Below are 18,445 nucleotides of genomic sequence, written 5' to 3'. Positions count from 1 at the left end.
CTGCCCGTCCGCAGGGCCCGTTGGGCACTCACCTTTGGGAAGAGAGCCCCAAGAGAAGCACTGGCTCAGGGGAGAAGTGGCTCTGGGTTTTGGTAATGGGAGACATGGCGAGAGGATGTGGGGGGACTGCTGGGTCTGCAGCAGCCGATTGCCTGCGCCAAGCGAGTGTGACAGCTACTGCAGCAAGGCAGGCTCCTGCATTGCTGGCTGCTGTGTGGAGTGGGGTTTGCATGGTATGGGAGGGAAACGAGGCAGATGTTTGTGGGATTTGTGTCTAAAACACTCCTCAAATACTTCTGGGCTCCTTGGCTTCCGTTGCTGGCACCATGGGAGCAGACAACTGTTGAGGGCTGGCCCTTGGAAAGCATCTGCTGGAGCTGGGGCTCTGGGCAAGACCCGACAGCTCTGTTAGGTGTGCTGTGGCAAGACTGCGCTGGGAAGGGCGCAGGGCTGAAACCCCATCATGTCCCCCTGGCTGCCCCAGCCGGTGCACGTGTTCTGCGGAGCTGCAGTGATGCCCCGTCAGCCTGGGCTTGGCACCATTTCTGCTGCTGATGCCCCGTGGGGCAGGGCTGCTCCCAGCCTTTTTGCTGGCCATGTACCAGCAAGGGGGAAGCAGTGAACCAGAGCTCTCATTTACCTGGTAACTTCCGACCTGTGCCGGGTCCCCAGGGAAACTGGCCCTGGGCACGTGCATGTCTGCTCACCAGCCTGGTGGCACGTGTCGCTGGCATGGCAGACTGCTCTGGATTTTGTGCCTGCATTTGGGCAGAGTCCGCGGGGAGCTTTGGCCACCAAGGAGAGCCCGGCAACACGGCACTGCTGGCTGGGCCCTAGCACGGCCCCTGGAGCAGGGAGGTTGGTCTCTGGGCTGGTCTCTGCCCCCAAGGGGTGCTGCACAGCCACAGACCCATGAAGTCCTCAGTGGTCCCCTCCTCAGTGGGTGACAGCACTGTGCCAGGGAGATGGTGCCCACTGGCAGTGTGACTCTTCCCCTGCCACCTCACCCCTGCCCTCCCAGCATCTGCTGCTTTCTTCAGGGCTCACAGCCCTCAGCCACCACGCTGTGCCGTAGAGCACGGGAGCAGCTGGCTGTGGTGACAAAGGCAGCGCACGTCTCTGGTAGTGCTTCTTCAGAACAAAAGCCTCGTGTTCCTTATGCAGGGTGAGCGAGCAGAGCTGCTGCGGAGCTGTCCCCAGTGGTGCATGGCTCTGAGCCAGGGTGAGGAACAGCACAGCGAGGTGCATTTTTTCCCCATCCCCAGCCATGGGAGTGCATGGACATCCCTTGCCTCCGGTGCCTGCTGAGCTCCTGTGTCCCGTCTGGATCCTGTACTTTAGTCATCGCAGTTTGGCACAAGCTGATTTGCTGCTTCCCTTTGCTGCTGCAGGACTGGCAGCACCTGACACGTCTTGGGGGTGCCTGGTGTAGGGTTTGTGCTCTGGCGGGCAGGTAGGCATCTCCACTAACCCCAGGTTAGTAACCCCTTCGTGCGGGGTTCAGGTAGCACTGAGCTGCCTGGGCTTGCATAGTCACCATGGCTCAGCAGACCACGGTTCCGAAGTTTGTCCCTGAGAGCATTTCACTCGTGCAGCCTTGTTACTCTGGGTGGGACTGGGGTTTGCATGGCCTCTCGGAGGGGTGAGGTGGATGGTTTGAGTACCTTGAGTTCACCAGTCTCTTTATTGTCAATTTTTTTTTGTTGTGTCTTACAGAAATAACATTCATCCCAGATTTGATGATAATGAAAATACAGAAAAAAGAAAAGCAGGTTTGTGACCCTCCCTCCTTCTCCTAACTGAGCTGTCAAGGCCTTGGGACCTTGTCCTGTGTGTGAGTTGTTGCAGTCCATGTGTGGTGGGAAGGGGGCAGGGAGGGATCATTGTATTTCCAGTTAGGGCCAAAGCTCAGGAGGTTGAAATTTGACCAGAGCTGCAGCCTGGAGTGGATAAGTCTTGCTTGGGCAATCGAACAGGGTGGGATTTGTGTTCAGTAATCAAAATACTCTTGATTTGGTCTCATTCCTTGTGTAGGAGCAGCCCTTCTTTTCCCCCAAAGTCACTAGTGTTGCCTCTTGTTTGAATCTCATCATGCCTATGTTACGCAAGTGCAGGTTTGCTGTGCTTGCTGCTAATAATGTAATGCTCCAGGACTGGCACCAGTGGGGAGGCTGGGGACGAGCACATCTGCAGTGCTGCAAGAGCTTGGCCAGCAAATCTTCCCTTGCTCAGAAATAATCCCATCCCACCAAGCTGCCATTTCCGAATTGCTGCCTCGGATCATAACTACCTGCTGTTCCCAGAGGAGATTTATGAGCCAGTGGTCTGTGTTAACTGTGTGCACAGGAAGACCTGACCGTCGGTGCTCTGCTAAGGGGAAAGGACCTGTTACGTGTATGGACTCTGCCAGCAAGGGTGAAATACGGCTGGAGGTATAAAACAACGCACTCCTCCCTGAGCTGATTTGTGTCTGTGCTGCTTTAATGGGAAGCCATTAAACTGACCATGCAGCTGAGGGATAAATCTGTTGGAGAGCATGAGCTGGTGCTGTTCCTGGCCAGCTCTGTGCCGGTGCCTTGGTGCTGCTCAGGGCAGCTGCGTGTCGCGCTGTTGTGGCAGGTTAGTTGCGAGGAGGAAGGGAGGGAAGGATTTGGAAAAGGTGGGTGGTGGCGCTCTAAGCTCGCGGCAAGCCAAACGCGGCAAATGCAGGAAGGCGTGCGTACAGGGTACTGGTATCGTACGGAGCAGTGAGATTAATGACGGTGTGTCCTAGAGGTGCTGTGGGGAGGAAGAGCCAGCCTGAAGCTGAGGAGAAGGGGAGCATGGCAGGGCTTGTTTACCACCACAGCTGGGTTGCTGCTGCCCCAGCAGGGGCTTTGGGGCATGTGTGAGAGCGACATCCATCCTCTGGGGATGAAGGCCAGGTGAGAAATTCCCACCTCACCGTTGGGCTGATGGAGCGGCTTTGGCTGCTCTGTAGGTGGGGTTGCTGAGGTGATTGGGTTTTGAGCACAGGAAAACCATCCTCCCCCAGCATGTGGAGATTTCAAATGGCTCGGTTGTCAGTGTTTTGTGTACCTGTTCTGCAGACCAAGTCTGTGCTGGGGACAGAACTAGCAAGAGGGGTTGTTCCCTGCTCCCCTGGGGCTGGACGTGCACCCAGGAGCTGACTGCGCCTTGCACACAGCCCCTTCTCGTGGCACCAAGGAGAGCCACTGCCCTGTCAAGCAGTGTCCTCCAGAGAGGACAGGATGCTTGCGTGGTTCCCAGAACCACCTCTGCCAGCCACTCACCTGCAGGAGCCGTGGCAGTGCCAGGAGCTCGCTTGTCCTTAGGGCACTGCCACTGAGCGGCTGCTGGGGCAGGCAGGGGAGGTGTTCGCATCACTGTTCTGTCTTAGCAATGCGTGAAGATCTGGTGGGTTTGTCACCAAGCTGTGACTAACTCGTGAAACCTGTCACCTCCCTCGTGACTTACGAGGCGGTGTGCCAGGGCTGATGGAGGTGGGGCGGGGGTGCCTGGTTCCCTGGGAGCAATGGCAAGTGATGGATTTTCACCGGGAGGTTCAGCAGATTCGGCAGCGCCATCCTTCCCTGGGCAGTGTTCCTGGCTGTGTCCTGCTCCTGCCTGGGCGCTAAAGGGTCCGCTTTGTTTGTGCCACAGTAAGCAGGGTGCTGCTCCTGCTACTTTCTGCCAAGCTTTGACATGCTGAATAACCTGAGAAATACCAAACTAAAATAAGGGCAGTTATGCCATGGTGCCTTTAAATCTCTGCAGAGGTGGAAATGGCCCCCTCCTGCCCAGGCTGTAAGAGCAGAGCAACACTTCTTGCCTTTTGGAGGGGAAGAGGATGGGAAGCAGTGCGAGTCCTAGGCTCCTGCCTGCCCCAGTTTTTTGAGCCTGGGTTTGGAGAAGGTTAGCGGTGTGGGGAGGCAGCGGGCAGTGAGAACATCCCAGGACCATGGGTATTATGCTGGCAGGCACAGCGCACTTTCCCACCAGCATTGTGTCCTCTAGCAGTCCGGTGTCCCACAGCACATCTGAAGGAAGCTCTGCTTTGCCTTTGCTTCCAGTACTCGCTGCATGAGACGAAGCTATTTCCTGAATTTTATGGGTCTGTTTTAGTGAAACGTGAGCTTTGATGTCTCGTCTACTGCAAATAGTTCTGAGGCCATAAACAGGGCTTGCCCAACAGCAGAGGGACCTCGTGCCGGAGGGCTGTGGTTCAATCCCGAGCTGTGTTCCTGGGTTCCTGGCATACTTGGGGCTTTTTTGTCTTGATGAGGCAGTTGGGTGCAGCAGCCCTGGTGCTGGCTGCACAGAGGAGCCTTGCTGTGCTTAGCAGCCTGCAGGCAGCTGCTCTGCTCAGGATGAAGGCAGGGTGAGCTGGGGCTGCCCTGCTCCTCGAGCTGGCCCCCAGAGCCACTGTCCCAGGGGCTGCTCACCCCACTGCTGTTTGTGCTTCTCGGCAGGGTCCTCTGGGCACCGTGCCATTGGTCCCAAACCGCAGCGTCCCCCCCCTGCCTCCCCCCTGCCTACCACCCGTGCTGCCGGGGCCAGCTCAGCTGCAGGACAGAGCTTCCCGGCCGTAGTGCCACGGGCTGCGGCTCAGTGAAGTGCCTTGGGAACAGAGCCAGCCCCCACCTCCGTCACGCTCATCCCGTGGCAACTGCGGAGCTTGTTTGGAGACATGAGGGAGGGTGGCACTTGTGTATTTTTAGCTTCTGCTGCATTGCAATAAGAGCTGGAAACAAGGGATGTGGACAGACGGCAGCTAGGATGCAACAGCCCATGCTGTGCATGCCACCGGTGGGGATTGCAGCTGCCGGCGAGGGTGGCTCAACAGCCTGTGAAAATGCAGTGTATGGAAAAAGCTGCCTTTTCCATGCCCCTCGGGTGCTCCGCAGCCAGCTGTGGGGCTGGACCTGCCCAGTGCAGCCGTCCTGGGGAGGCAGAGCTGGGTGATGTTGCCCACCTCGGGCTGCTGGCCGGGGGGCCACCTTGCTGACGGGTGCAGGCAGTGCTGTGGGGGGGGAGCCAGGCAGCCAGGCAGCAGGGGCACTGGGCAGCCCCCAGCTGCTGGGCTGGTTTTAAAGAGTGTGGAAGCCTTTGAGGAACCCTTCTGTCAGGGTGTCCCTGTCGAGGCCCCCTGTGTAGGACAGATTGGTGGGGTTCGAGCGCGCCCTAGCACACTTCCTCAGAAGGGTCCTGCTCCTCCTGGGGGGCTGCAGGGGGCCAACTCCAGCCTGCAGCAGAGGGGGATCAAATAGTGCTGGCGCTTGCAAGGCATGAGGCAGCATGTGGCATGGCCACTGCTGCTGGCGCCGATCACACCACCCACCAAGGACACGGCATGTGGGTGCCATCTGAGCTCGGCTCCAGGTGATGCCGGTGAGAAGGGCTTGGCCTCCTCGCAGGATGGAGCTGTAGTACAGGCCCCGGGGCTGTGGCAAAGCCTTGCCCCGCCAGCAAGGCTATGCTGCCGGGTGGGGAGGAGACTCCAGCTCCCGGCCGTGCTGGTGCGAGGTCCGCTTCGTCCCCACCACGCTGCCCTGCCGGTCTGAGACTTTTGCTGCACGGCAGGAGCCTCTCTTGCTGCAGCCTCTCCTGGCATTGTGTGACCAGCGCTCACGCTGTGGAACCAGGGCCGCCTTTACTGGCTGGCAGTGATGCTGGGCTGCCCGTCATGGGGCTGGGAGTGCAGGAGGCAGGGATGGTGGCCAGGTCTCCCTGGCCATGGCTCTGGGTGCACAATGGCTCCTTCCTGCCTGTGCGCAAGGCGCAGGCTCTTCTGCCCCAGCTAGCCAAGTCTGGATCCTTTTCCTGTACCCTGCCAGGTGCCTGGGCCCACTTTTCTCCCATCTTCACCCAAAGCTGCCTTCTGTTCTCTGTTGTCTCCTTTCGCCGCTGTTCCCTTTGCAGGTGCCCGGCTCCAGCAAGGCTTTTTGCACCCAGCTCAAGCTGTGGGCAGCCCCTGCTGAACTTTACCGCTCCCCAGCTGCCCACACACGTGGCCCAGGGCAGCTGGAAGCTCTCCCCTGAGGTCCCTGCAAGCCCAGCCCTGCTCCTTGCTGGGGGGCTCGCAGAGGGCAGTCTCAGCTGCACGCCCGGCTGGCCAGCCTTGCGCTGCTGCGCTTCGGGAGACCAAGGGAGCCCTCCCAGAGCCGGGGCAGGAGCAGGCACGGTGCCTTGCACCTTCTGGTGCTGTTTCCCCCAAGTCCTGAATAAAAGCTGGGAAGCTGAGGCAAATTGGGACTTCACATGAAATAAAACAATTTTAAGTTAAGGAAACACACCATTAAGGCCCACCCTAACCTTGGCTTTGCCTTCTGATGGGATAGTGCAATTATAAGTGCTCTCCATTAGCCTTTATGGCACTCCGGGGAGTTTTTACTTTTTTTTTTTTTGCTCCTGACCTTCTCTTTGACAGTTCGACACATGGGAAAAGACTTTGTGCTCCAGCTCCTGCCGAGGGATTTGCCAAGGGATCTGTATTAAATGTGATTTGTAGAAGGTTCCTCAGGGAATTAAAGAATGTATAAACTGTACATAAAAATGTATTCTGAAAACATAAAATCATTACAATCCTCACCAAAAAATGCTAGTTGAGAGACAATTCAAAGGAAAAGCTCTAAGGATAAAAATGATACAAGGAGTATGGAGGCTGCTTGGGTATTGTATGGGAGGCTTAGAGGAGGTATGCATTGCCACCAATACCTGGATTTATTCTTCTTTCCTTCCCCTCCTCCTCTCCAAAACACCTTAGAAACAACAAAAATTGCAGGGTTAGACAGGTACATCGTAAGACATGCAGAAGACATGTAGAAGAGGCTGTTCAATGTAAAAATATGTTCATCTTTAATTAAAAAAGTTGTGAGATAAAGGGCACGTTGGGAATTTAAAACAAACCCATAACAAAGCAGGACTAAAAATATTTTTAGGAACAGCTTGCTAAAAGCATGAAATCTAATAAATTATTTTCCAAATATCTCAAGACTAAAAAGCCTTTAAGAGGAGCCACAGGGTAAATAAGCAACTGAGGTGTCAAGTGAGTGCTTGTGGAAAAAGGGCATTGGCAGAACAGCTCTGCTAGGAACCCGGAGCCATCCCTGATGGCAGGCGTGCATGAGAATTGCCCTTCCATTGAGGGGTTTGATGAAGATTTTTTTTTGAGCCAAGTAACACATGCCAGCAGGATTAGATGGTATTTGCTCTGTCATTGTAAAGGAGCCTGATGCGATGCTGGGAATCACTCGCCAGGAGTCGTCATCTGTCAGGGCTGTGCCTGCGGAAGGGAAGCTGCAGCAAGCGTGATGCAGCTTCCGAAAGGAGCTGGGGTCCCTCTGGGAAATCAGAGAGCAACAGATTTACCTGTGTATTGGGTAAATCATTAGGAACTGTAATAAATGCTCAGTTTAATGCCTTTATATGTGAAAATACTACAGTAGTGACTAGTCAGGATAGCTTTTTTAAGGAAAAGTCACCCCTCGCAGTCTGCTGTGGGTTTTAAAGATGAAGTTAAGACCAGAAGGACTCGCAGACAGCTGTTGGCCAGCAGCAGCTCCCAACACCATCTCTCAAAATGCTTTTAAAGAAGATGAGTGGTGTCCTGATCAGAGGTATTCCGGTGAATTAATGACTGACTAAAGAATAGGAGGACTGTGGTGGCTTTCAGAGCACAGCATGGGGAGAAGGCACCTGCTGGTGCCTGCAGGTGCTGCTCAGTCCTCGTTCTCCAAAGCCACAGGGAAGGCGGATGTACAGTGCCTGCTGTGTGCGATTATCTGCGATCTGAAGTGGAAACTGAGTTGGAAGAGTTGTAGAAAAATCTTAAGATATGCCACTAGCCTTATGGGTTCTTTTGGGGCTGTCCTTGCTCATGGAGGAGACTGAAACACTGCAAGGGGCTTTGGCCTCTGCTTGCAGGTTGTCACAGAGGTGCATTCAGGATTTAGACAGGGAGAGAGAACAGAGCTGAATTTTTCCTGCTGCTGTGTGGTACCTCGTCGATACTGAGCGCTTTCCTGCTGCCACCCCAAGCCCAGTGGGGTAAGAAGAGGCACGGAGAAGGGTAAGGCAGATGGTTGGAGAAGTGGAGCAGCTTGTGCTTATGTTCGAGGAGAGGGTTGCTTGGCACCTGCGCTGGGCAGAGAGCTCTGCAGAGGGAAGATGTGATGGAGGATGACAAAACGGAATGGGGCAGAGGGTTGGTGAGGAAATGCTTCTTTATAATCACATCTTGGGAATTAGAAGCCACTTAGGACGGCAGCAGTATCAAAACAAAACTAGTGTGTTTTTTTCCCGCATCTTATCAGTTGGTAGTACTGAATGCCACCAGGTGCGTTGGAGCCCACAGTCACAGTGTGCCCTTGGGAGCAGCAAAGGCTGTGGTAGGCAAGCTGCAAATGTGCTTTGAAGCCACACAGGAGCACAGATAACATTTGTTCTGCTTTCCCAGGCTTTTCCTGTTGACTTTTGTTGAAGAGAAACCAGGATAAACTGAACCTCATCAAAGGGAAGTAGGAAAAGCCTGTCCCTAGCTCTCTCCAGTGCGCCAAGCTGACCACAAATGAGTACTTGGCACTGCAGTCCCATGTGGACAGCAAGAGCTTGCCATAGGCTTGTAGCAGCATGACATGGAGCCTTCTGTCCTCAGGACAAACCAAGCAGGTTAGGGTTAGGATTCGGTGCAAAAGGATGTCAGGGGCTGGCAGTCCTTGCTCGGTGTGGAGGTGCCTCATTTTGGTTCCCCCCTCTTCTGCTGCTGCCTGTGTGAGCCATAAGCTATTCAGTCCGACAAACTGGTGTTCAACGGCCCTTTCATGGCAGGGCAGCTTTGGGTTCTTCTAGCTGCAGGCTAGCGCTGCTGACTTGTCCCAAAACTCAGCTTTGACCCATCCTGGCAGGCTTTGACAGCTGATGCCCACAGGGTGTCCTGAGGTGAGTGCTGGCTTTGCTGGACCTAGAGCCTGTAGCGCTGCCTCGGGGGTGCTGCAGCCCTGCTGCAGTGGGCTCGCTCGGAGGTGAAGGGGCTGCTGGCTGCCCAGCGGGGTTGCAGGAGAGGAGAGGTCCTGCGGTGTGCTCCCAATTTCACAGAATATCTGACGGATCGTGGTTGTTTCTGTACAGCACTCAGTTTCCTATTGCAGCACCGTTTGTGGCAGGCGGGGACGTCTTTGTGAGCAATCACCCAAGAGCCTGCTCTGATTTGCTGAAGCAGCACAGTGCAAGCACAGACTGGACCCACGAAGTAGGTCACGGCTGGAGGCCTGCTCTGCTGCCAGCTTTCTCAGCCCACATGTTAAGTGTGGCCCAAGGCCCTGGGGCTCGTGGATGATGCCAAGAGCAGGACCTGCTGAGGCCCCACAGCCTGGGTCAGAGCTACAGATCCTGGCTTTCAGTGGGGCCAGAGGGACCTCTGGAGACAATGGCCAGCATGCAGTTGTGGAAACCATCAGCCAGTTTGGGTGCTCCCTTCTGAATGCTGACATCAGTCCCTCTCCTGTCTAGAGGTTGCATCTGCCTGGCAGGACATGACCACAGCAGCAGCACGGTCCATGTAGCTCTGCCTGCAGCAATCATGTCTGCTGGGGCTGCCAGAAGCAAGAGCGTTTGCTGTTGTGGGTGTGCTCACATTCTCCTGGCCTGGAGCATGTGTGCTCATCTCCAGGGCTTCTGCTCAGTGCAGGGAGAGCTGCCGGCCGCTGCGGAAGAAGCCCCCAGCCAGCGTGCAAGTCTCCCAGCTGTCCAGGCTCTGGGATGAGCTGTTGCACATGACAAGAGGAACCCCATTCCCATGGCTGGCTGCCGTGCCTCAGTGCCCCCAGGACAGGCTGTCAGGGACCGAGCTGCTCCAGGTGCTCAGCGCCGCACCTGCTGCAGCCCCGACGGTGAGCAGGGGATGGCATCGCTGCTGCTGGATGGCACCAAGATTGCTGTCTCCAGCCCTGTTCCTCTTGGGAGGTCTGCCTGCCAGCCAGCAACGCCTTGTGAGACTCAAGCTACAAGCTGGGGCCAGGAAGGAGTGGTTCATACTCCTGCCATGCTAGGATGCTGAAGGTTTGCAGCATCTACTGGCGGCAGTATCTGCACTTGACTGCTGTGCAGCGTAGAAGCAAAAGGAGATCCAGCCTTGTGGGGGTCTGCAAGCTTTTTAGCTGATCCCCTGCTCGAGCAGTTAGCAAGATCTCAGAAACGCAGAGGCTGCGGCTGGGGCTGACCCTGTTGCTTAGCCCATGGGCTCGGAGGCAGCATCTGCAGTGCTGGTTTTCTCCCTGCATGAAACGGGTTCCTCACAGTTGCCTGGGGGCACTCTTTCCACGTGGGCAGTGGCACTCTGCGTCCAGCTCACTGGAGCAGCCTGGCAGCAGGATCAGGGCAGGGCGCTGGGGGCAGCCGCGCGTGGACAGAAAGGCCCCAGCTGGCACCAAACGCGCTCTGGTCCATGTAAGGCTTCTGTCTAGTTCCAGTTAGAAATGGGATTGTGCAGAATGCCCTGCGCTTGGACCACCATGAATGGGATCCAGTCCTCAGCCCGTAGGACATAAATATTTACATACTTGGGCAGCTCTGTGGTATCTGAGGAGCCGGATGACACTGGGAGTCCCAGGGCCAGCCCCTTGCCTTCAGCCCAAGGAAGCAGCTGGCGAAGGAGACCAGCCGTCCTGGCACAGGGTGGGCAGGGCACGGGGTGCCAGGAAAGCCCAGCCCACGGCTCCCAGGCTCTGCCCCTGGGACACAGCTGCTGCAAGACGCAGCAGGATCGGCCTTTAGGGGAGAAATAAGGTGCTTCTGTGTCTTATGACAAAAAGCTGTTACCACCCAATGCATTACAGTTTTCACAAGAAGTCTGTGTACCCACTGGTATGAGCCTTGGCCTGGCAGCTGTGGGAGCAGGGGGCTGGCTGTGCTCTCTGGAGCAGCCTCTCCCCGAGGAAAGGCCCCATGAGGTGGGACAGGACAGCCACCAAATGCCCACGTGGACAAGCCGCTTCCCAACCCAGATTGCGCTGCTGGATTTGGTCAGTGCTGATCTGCCATCCCGACGCAAAGCCCTGGGCAGGGGATGGCCATGGCAGCACGCTGTTCTCAGATCAGCCCTTGTTAGAAGGAGGAGTGAAGCCTTCCCTTCCTTGGGCTGTCCCGTACCAGCCCCACCATTCCGGGTGCTCAAGAAGAGCTGGTGTCGCTGCTGGAAAATGTGTAGGAAATGAAGGAAGAACAGGGAGAGCAGCTCTGCTGTCTGGGGCTGGGGGACCCAGGTAGCAGCCCCTGGGAGAGGCACCATGCTAACCCCGCGCTCCTGTCCGAGCTCTGGGCAAGGGGCAGGAGGTGGCCTGAGTGTGTGGGTCACTCGGGGTCTCAGCAGAGTAAGGTGCCGGAGGGTGCGACCAAAGCTGGGGCTGGGCTTGGGGGCAGAGGAGAGATGCCAGCCGTCTTGTCCCTGGACCTCTGTGGGCCAGTGGGGAACCAAGCAGCCTCTGTCAGGCAGGGGCAGGGGGTCCTGCCCTTTGAACCGTGTCTGCATGGGGTGGCTGTTAGGCCTCAGCAAGGGTCCCCTGTACATCAAGGGACATGGCTCACACTCCCAGCAGGTGGAGCCTTGCTGGGGCTATATTCCAGCAGCCTCTCTGCAAACACCTGCTGTTTCTCTATGTGGCATTTGCTTCACACACCACGTTTCTGTTCTCTCTGCAGCTGTCGAGCTTAAAAGTGCTGAGCCGCTCCCCAATGTCGGATGCCTCGGACACCTGGGAGTGCAAGGCACCGGACCCCTTTGCCAGCAGCGAGGAGCAGGACGAGGTGCCCCACCAGGTGACAGCCGCGGACGTGGGCAGCCAGCGCCAGTGCCCCGAGGAGGAGCCCAACGGAGCTCCCCAGAAGCGGCCAAGTGCCCAAAACGGCATGCAGGACACTGGGGGTGTAGGCACGGGGGTGAAAAAGAAACGGAAGAAAAAGGATCAGGGAGAACAGGAAGGAGGAGAAAAAGCAGCTGTGGAGGTGAAACCAAAGAGGAGAAGAGAGCCTAAAGAACCAAAAGAGCCTAAAAAGGCCAAGGAGCCCAAGAAGCAGAAGGAGCCCAAACAGAGGGAGGTAGCCAAGAAGCCCCGGAAACCCCGGGAACCGAAAGCCCCTAAGGAACCTAAAGACAAGAAGAGCGTCTCTGAGCCTGCCTCCAGAGCAAGACCCAAGAAGAGCAGGTGGGTGCTGGCGTGACCTTGTCTCGGTGCCGGTGCAGCTGGGGCTCAGCCACTGTATGGCAGCTCATGCGGGGTACGCGGGCTCCTCCTGCTGAAGGATGCATGGGTCTGGAGGCCAGGTGAGCTCTCTGGCCATGCAGAGACAGATCGGGCAGGTGCTGTTCTGGGCATGAGACCCCGTGAGACCACAGGGTCAGCGGTGCCCTGTCCAGCAGAAGAGTCTTGGCCTCCCCTTGGCCTGGCCCTTGTGCCAAGTGTCCTGGAGGACAGGGAGACCTTAGGGAGGTATCTCAGAAGCACAGCAAGGCACTGTGTGACAGAGAGCCTATTGCATCTGTTTTGGGGCCCGGGAAGAGGATATGTGAGTGAGAACCAACCTCACCTTACCTTGTCAGCAAGGGCAGGGTCGCTGCACTCCACATGCAACCCAGAGGCCGTCGGGTCAGCTGTGGGAGGATGGTGGAGCACAAACCGTCCCCTCTCCCTCCCATGGGCTCTGGGACCCGTCCCTGCGGTGCAGCTGCGGTGCTGTGTCTGGGGGCAGAGGGAGGAGCCCAGCGGCTGCTGCCTGCCTCCTGGGGAGACAGGAGCTGGCCCCCGGCTGCAGCTGTAGGCTTGTAGCAGAGCTGCAACTGGGAGGCCTAAGGACTCCCTCGTGCTGTGCAGCTGAATGCCACAGCCTCTGGTAATTCCTCATCCTATTAATTAACAGGCTGATTGGCCAGAAAAGAAGCTCTGATTTCTTAGCTCCAATTTCTTCTTAATTGGGAATGTATGCAGATAGCAGAGCAGGTGTCAACAGCACCAGCATCATTTGATTTACTGTTGTGGCCTGGCAAGAATAAATGTTTTGGAGAGTCCCGTAAAAAGCAGCCCTATCGACTGGAGCTGGGCCCTCCTCCTGTGCTGTAAATAACCTGTATGATGAATGTATTTGTATCGTGAGTGTGACTAGTACAGGATTTCAGCAAAACTGTTCCTTGTTGTAAAACGTCAGTTTGGTAGAGCTTCTCGAAGAAACTTTTTTGGAAATGGTCACTGGAACAGGCTTCCCAGTACCCGCTGAATCCACCTGCCCACCTCCCCCCCTGCAGCTGCCTGCGTGCAGAGCAGCACAAGCCCCCCATCTACCCCTGCCCCAGGGGGTCTATCTCCTTTGGAGCTCGCTGGCAGCTGGATCCCAGAGAAGCCAGGGCCACAGAGCCTGCACTGGGACAGTTGTGCCCAGGGCTCCTGCTGGTGCTGCTCGGTGTGTGCTGGTATGGGGCAGCAAAGCTCCCACACCAGGCTGGTGGGGAGCTTGGCAGGGACAGAGCTGGGCACTTGTCCCTGGAGGGAGCTGGGCTGCAGCAGAGTGGGAAGGAGAGGGGGCAAGGAAGGGAAGGGAAGGATGAGGCATGTGCAAAGGTAGCGCTGGGCACCTGAAGGATTCCTGGCAAGCGCAAACTGCAGGCTCCGTCTCAGAGCAACACGTGGCTGTGCCACCCCTGCAGGGTCAGCACCTGCTCTTAACCCTCCCTGCTCCCAAAAAGCACAATTTCTGTCTGGTCCTTACGGCCTGTGGCCAGGCAGGCTGTGTGGTCACCCCTTCCCGTGGCTCTCCCAGAGCCCCCGGTTTGGCCTTGAGCCCAGCCTGGCCTTGTGCCCGGCACACAGGGCTGCTGTGGCCTTGCCCAGCAGGAGGCTGAGCTGGAGGCCTTGAAGGCAGCTTGTTTCTACCTTTGCCAGGGAGGAGGGATGCAGCTGGCATCCTAACGTCACCTCTGCTCCACCGGTAAGAAACTGCTGTGTGGGCAGTTCACACACATCCACCCCTGCAGTGGGACCTTTCAGAAAAGCCAATGCAGGCAAAGCGTGGGGAAGAGCAGAACTTGCAGGCCTGGACTCCTGGAGGCACTCACAGTTACTGTCCAGGACCTTGTTGCCACCTGGAAGGTCCCTTGGCTGCCACCCGTGCTTTCACAGTGCTAAAAGCGGACCATGACGGTGTGACCTGCCTACTGTGGCTCCAAACTGGTTGGCTAGATGTGGGGGTAAGGTGGGGTAGCCCCAGCTGCAGACCTGGGAGCCCCAGTCCCTGCTGCAAAAGGCAAGTCAGGGCGGGGGCAGGGGAGGGCCAAGGGGGGGCCTGCGTGTGCCAGGGCCGGGTGAGGTGCCTGGGACAATGTGAGAAGCCTTGGCAAAGAGCTTGTTCAGTGCAAAAAAAATCCCAACGGAAATAACTCTGTAACACATCATCCAGCCACAAGAAACTATGTGCAGGAGTTTGGGGATGCCACAAAGCACTGTGCTTCCTCTTTCCCAGTTGAGCCTGAGCTGAGGGTGCCTCCTCCCACCCCTCTGCACCCTCCAGGAGGAGCGAGGTCTGCTCCTGCCCGGTCCTCAGCTCCTCCCGGCAGCATTGCCCCTCCACAACCCCTTGTCGAGCCTTTCCTTGGATGGTTGCCTTGGCCTTCGGTTCAACAGCCGGCAAACCCACCCACAGTAGGAACCGCTGGGTGCAGCCAGCCTCCGGTGTGACGGAGGAGCCTGCTGCCAGCCACGGGGACGTGGGGCTGGGTGACAGGAGAGGCTCACGGAAGGCAAGCAACAGGCGGGGTGGGTGCTCTGTGCAAATGGAATGATTGCTGGGAGTCCTCTAAGTGGCAGATAATGGTGGCATAATTTCTTCTAAATTGTTTCTAATCATAGCCAACTACTGGCTCATGAATGAAGCAGTTGTTAATTGTGACTTACAAATCAATATCTTGGGAGTTATTGCTCGGTAGAAGCAATACTCTCAGTGCATTTTCAGGGCCTCTAATTGAATCGCTGCTACACGGCCAGGTCGTTCTTGGCCTGAACAGCAGAGTTTTAACTGCTTGGCTTTTGTGAGTCTCGGACAAGCAGTGATGGTCTCATGAAATGGGGGTAAAACCTAGGCATGGTTTTGAAACCAACTGTTCCTCTGCAGCTGTGCAAGCCTTGGAAGTGGAGGGGATGAACCGCAGGGCTGATGGTGAGCGTGGAAGGGAAGCTCCACTCCCTGGGCTCCTTGCTCAGCCCGGGGGCAGGCACCAGCTCTTTGAAATGTTGCCCTTAGTGTTTGCTGCAGCGGGTAAGGATGGGCGTGCTGTTGGGAGGGAGCCTTTCTGACCCTGGTGCTTCCTGGGCACGTTCCCTGCCACAGGCTGGTTGTGGCTCTGGCTGGGGCGTGCTGAGTGCCTGGGGGTGGCCGGGTGGCCTGGGGCAGTGGCCCTTGTTGGCACGTTGTGTCTGCGGGGAGGTGTTGGGACTCACTGGGAGCAGGGCCCAGATCCCCTCCATGGCTGTGCCTCAGCCTGGCCTGTAGCTTGAGCACTGAGGGCAGTTGCCTGATGTGACAGAGCCTTCCTGTGTGTCTGTGGGGAGCTGTGGTGACATCGTGGTGACCCGTTTCACAGCCGGGTGTCTGAGACTTGTGTTCCTCCTGTGTCTGTGGGCATCACAGGGTGTGATGCTCTCAGGCTCCAGGCACAGGCCAGTGTTCGCTCTGCTGCTGTCTCAGGCGGGGGCTTGGTGCTGTGGCTCAGGGAGACAGGCCACAAGCGGGAGCAGCATCTGCCTCGAAGCCTGACAGGGTCTGGCAGGGTGCTGCAGCACACATACATCCCACCACAGGGATGGCTGGGTCTCCCTGGGCTGGGGTAGGTCTGGCTCTTGTGTGCCAGGACGTGGGTTGCCTGCTGAGCAGGATTTCCAACCGTCAGCAGCGCAGGTCATGTGTTGAGAGCTCGGAGCAGGCACCTCATTGCCCTGGCTTGCTGGGTCTGAGTGGTAAAGACCTTGCTTGGTGGCGGGGAGGTCAAACTTGCACCTGAGCAGGACGTGGGTACCTGCCTTGGGCATCCCAGCTTGTGCAGAGGCGCAGAGGCTGCTGTGCGCTGCCTTCACTTGGAGACTTGGTGGTCTGAGGAACGGCTCGCCCTGTGCTGAGGGAGGCCCAGGAGCCTTGTGCTGACATTGGTGTGACAAGGTGGGAAGAAGGGCCCGGAGCAGAGCCCAGCACGGGTGGTTGCTGGCTCTCCCCCAGGATCCCCAGAGCAGTGCCCGGTTGCCAGTCTGTCCTGGTAGCAAGGAGCATGGTCTAACTGTCGGTCTGTCCTGGCAGCAAGGAGCAGGGGCCTACCCCCGTGGAGAAGAAGAAGAAAGGGAAGAGGAAAAACGAGATCCCAGTGGACACTTTAGAGTTGGATCAGGATCTCCTGAGCCCATCCGTGCAGAGCCCAGAGGAGTCTGTGGAGTCGGCTGACAGCCAGGTATGGCTGGCTGCTGGTTGGGGAAATCCTGGCTGCATATTAGTGGGAGAAGAGCTGGGCACCAGGAGGCAGCCTTGTCCTCTGTGTCTTCTTGCAGTGCCCCTTTACCGGGACAGCACAGGGAAGCTGGTGGGCACCTCAGGAGCTGCGTGCCCCTGCAGGGCTCCTCTGCCTTTGGCCTTGGGGCCAGCAGAGCTGTGCAGGTCATGCTCTGTCCCAAAGCACTGACAGAGGCCTTGGCACAGCAGTGATGGAAGCTGCTCTACCTCTGCAGCAGTGCAGGGGCTTACATCTGATGGTGGCCTGTTTGTCCCACCACCTCCACCCCACCAGCACAGGGGGGGAAACGGAGATCAGGCAGCCATGGGGCTTTCTCTCTTCCAGTTCCCATCCCCACACCAGGCAAGGGGGGTACCTGGGCTGCCCATCTCCCCCATGACTGCCTCTTTCATCCCATACACAGAAACGCCGCTCTGGCCGGCAGGTGAAGAGGAGGAAATACAACGAGGACCTGGATTTCAAGGTGGTGGATGATGACGGTGAGACAATAGCCGTGCTGGGAGCTGGGAGAACCTCTGCGCTCTCCGCCTCCACTCTGGCATGGCAGGCAGAGGTAGGGCTGGAGTTGGGACTGGGGTGGTGGGGCTTTCTGCATCTCAGGACATCCCCGGGGTGTCACTGTGAGGTTCAAGGAAGTGTAGGATCCCAGTACAAGGATGGGGTGGGCGTGCATGTGTCCAGGAGTGTGCCAGCTGGCTCTGCAGGGAGTCTGAGCGCAAAGAGGGATAGGTAAGAGTCATGCAGGTCCAACCTCCCCCCTCCTGCTGGGAGGCTAAGGCCTCTAGGACATGTCATGTAGCTGGAGATGTCCTTGAATGCATGACTAACCCTCTGCCCATGCCCACCTTTGGATCCTGTCCCTGTAGCTCTTGCCCATGAAGTTAACCTAGTATTTCAGCTATGCCAGCCAAGGTCTTTGTAGGTGCCAGGGCATCATTTACTGCCCGTATTGCTACCCTCCATCAGTCCCTCTGAGTGCAGAGATGCCCAGCCAACCTGCCAACCAGCCTGCGTTGCGGGCAGGGACCAGCTGGAGTCACTGCCGTTTGGGCATCACTGCCGTACCTCCTCTGCACACTGAGCTCATTCCTCATTCCTGTTGCTCTGCGTTCCAGATACCTGCAGCTCATTGCCTCTCTGTGGTGACCAACAAAGCTGCCAGATATTAATAATGGTCACTAATTGTTTTCATGGTGTTCTTGTCCCTCTCTAGTCCCCTTCTAACAAGGCTTCGGTGTGGATATTAGCCAGATCTGTTGCTGAGCCAGTAAATGGCTCGTGGCGTGATGCCCCCAGCTTTGCCCAGAGGGCTTCTGTGCACCCTCAGGACGTGCTGTCCTTTCCTTCCGCTGCTGCCTGGGGCCATGTCCCTGCTGGGCTCCTGGGAGTGATCTCTTCAAGTGAGATTTTCAAAACAGCCAGAGGGAGTGGGTTGCCTTTGGCAGGCGTCCACACTGCCAGCCTGCTTTCCTTTGCACTTAGTCTTGGATGTCCACCTCGATGTGCCCAGCTCCAGAGTTACAAAGGCTGGTGTCACGGCAGCCAGGCTGCGCTGCGTGCCTGTGCTGGGCTCCTGCCAGCAGGCTCAGCCCGGCTTGGCCGTGGCTGCTGCCGGTATCAGGACTGACCTGACGGGGCAAGATGGGAATGCTGAGGCCCCAGGGCTGCTCTCCCCAGGGTCTGGACTTGCAGCTTTCCTCCCTGGATCTTGGCTGTGTTTCTCAGGAGCTCTCTGGGGCAGTGCATTGCTCCTCCAGCAGCCCTCAGGCTGCAAAACTGCCAGCCTGCAGTGCTCTGTGGCACCGCTTCCGCCACAAAGCATGGCCACATTTGTGCCTCCTGTCTTGGGGCTGGGAGCAGGATGATGTTAGGGCCACCTCCACCATGAGTTTGTGGAGTGGGAGCTCG

The 18,445-nt window shown here is 57.2% G+C and overlaps 1 protein-coding gene across 11 annotated transcripts in view; it reads left to right on the top strand.

Moving 5' to 3' along the window:
* Nucleotides 1-18,445, top strand: part of CHD6 (chromodomain helicase DNA binding protein 6) — a 72,615-nt gene that overhangs the window by 12,281 nt on the left and 41,889 nt on the right. For 7 of the 11 annotated variants that reach the window (XM_035343512.1, XM_035343506.1, XM_035343503.1 and 4 more), the window contains exons 1-4: nucleotides 1,725-1,772; nucleotides 11,698-12,200; nucleotides 16,330-16,477; nucleotides 16,941-17,090. In XM_035343512.1, the coding sequence (XP_035199403.1) occupies nucleotides 1,740-1,772; nucleotides 11,698-12,200; nucleotides 16,330-16,477; nucleotides 16,941-17,090 (834 nt within the window). In that variant the 5' untranslated portion in view covers nucleotides 1,725-1,739. Of the gene's footprint in view, nucleotides 1-1,709; nucleotides 1,835-9,462; nucleotides 9,468-11,697; nucleotides 12,201-16,329; nucleotides 16,478-16,940; nucleotides 17,091-18,445 lie in introns of those variants that run through there. The other 4 variants (XM_035343508.1, XM_035343505.1, XM_035343509.1 and 1 more) reach the window with 4 other exon arrangements.

Source organism: Oxyura jamaicensis, chromosome 20 (assembly GCF_011077185.1).
Source record: "Oxyura jamaicensis isolate SHBP4307 breed ruddy duck chromosome 20, BPBGC_Ojam_1.0, whole genome shotgun sequence".
Classification (NCBI taxonomy): Eukaryota; Metazoa; Chordata; class Aves; order Anseriformes; family Anatidae; genus Oxyura; species Oxyura jamaicensis.
This window is presented reverse-complemented; position numbering and strand designations above follow the sequence as displayed.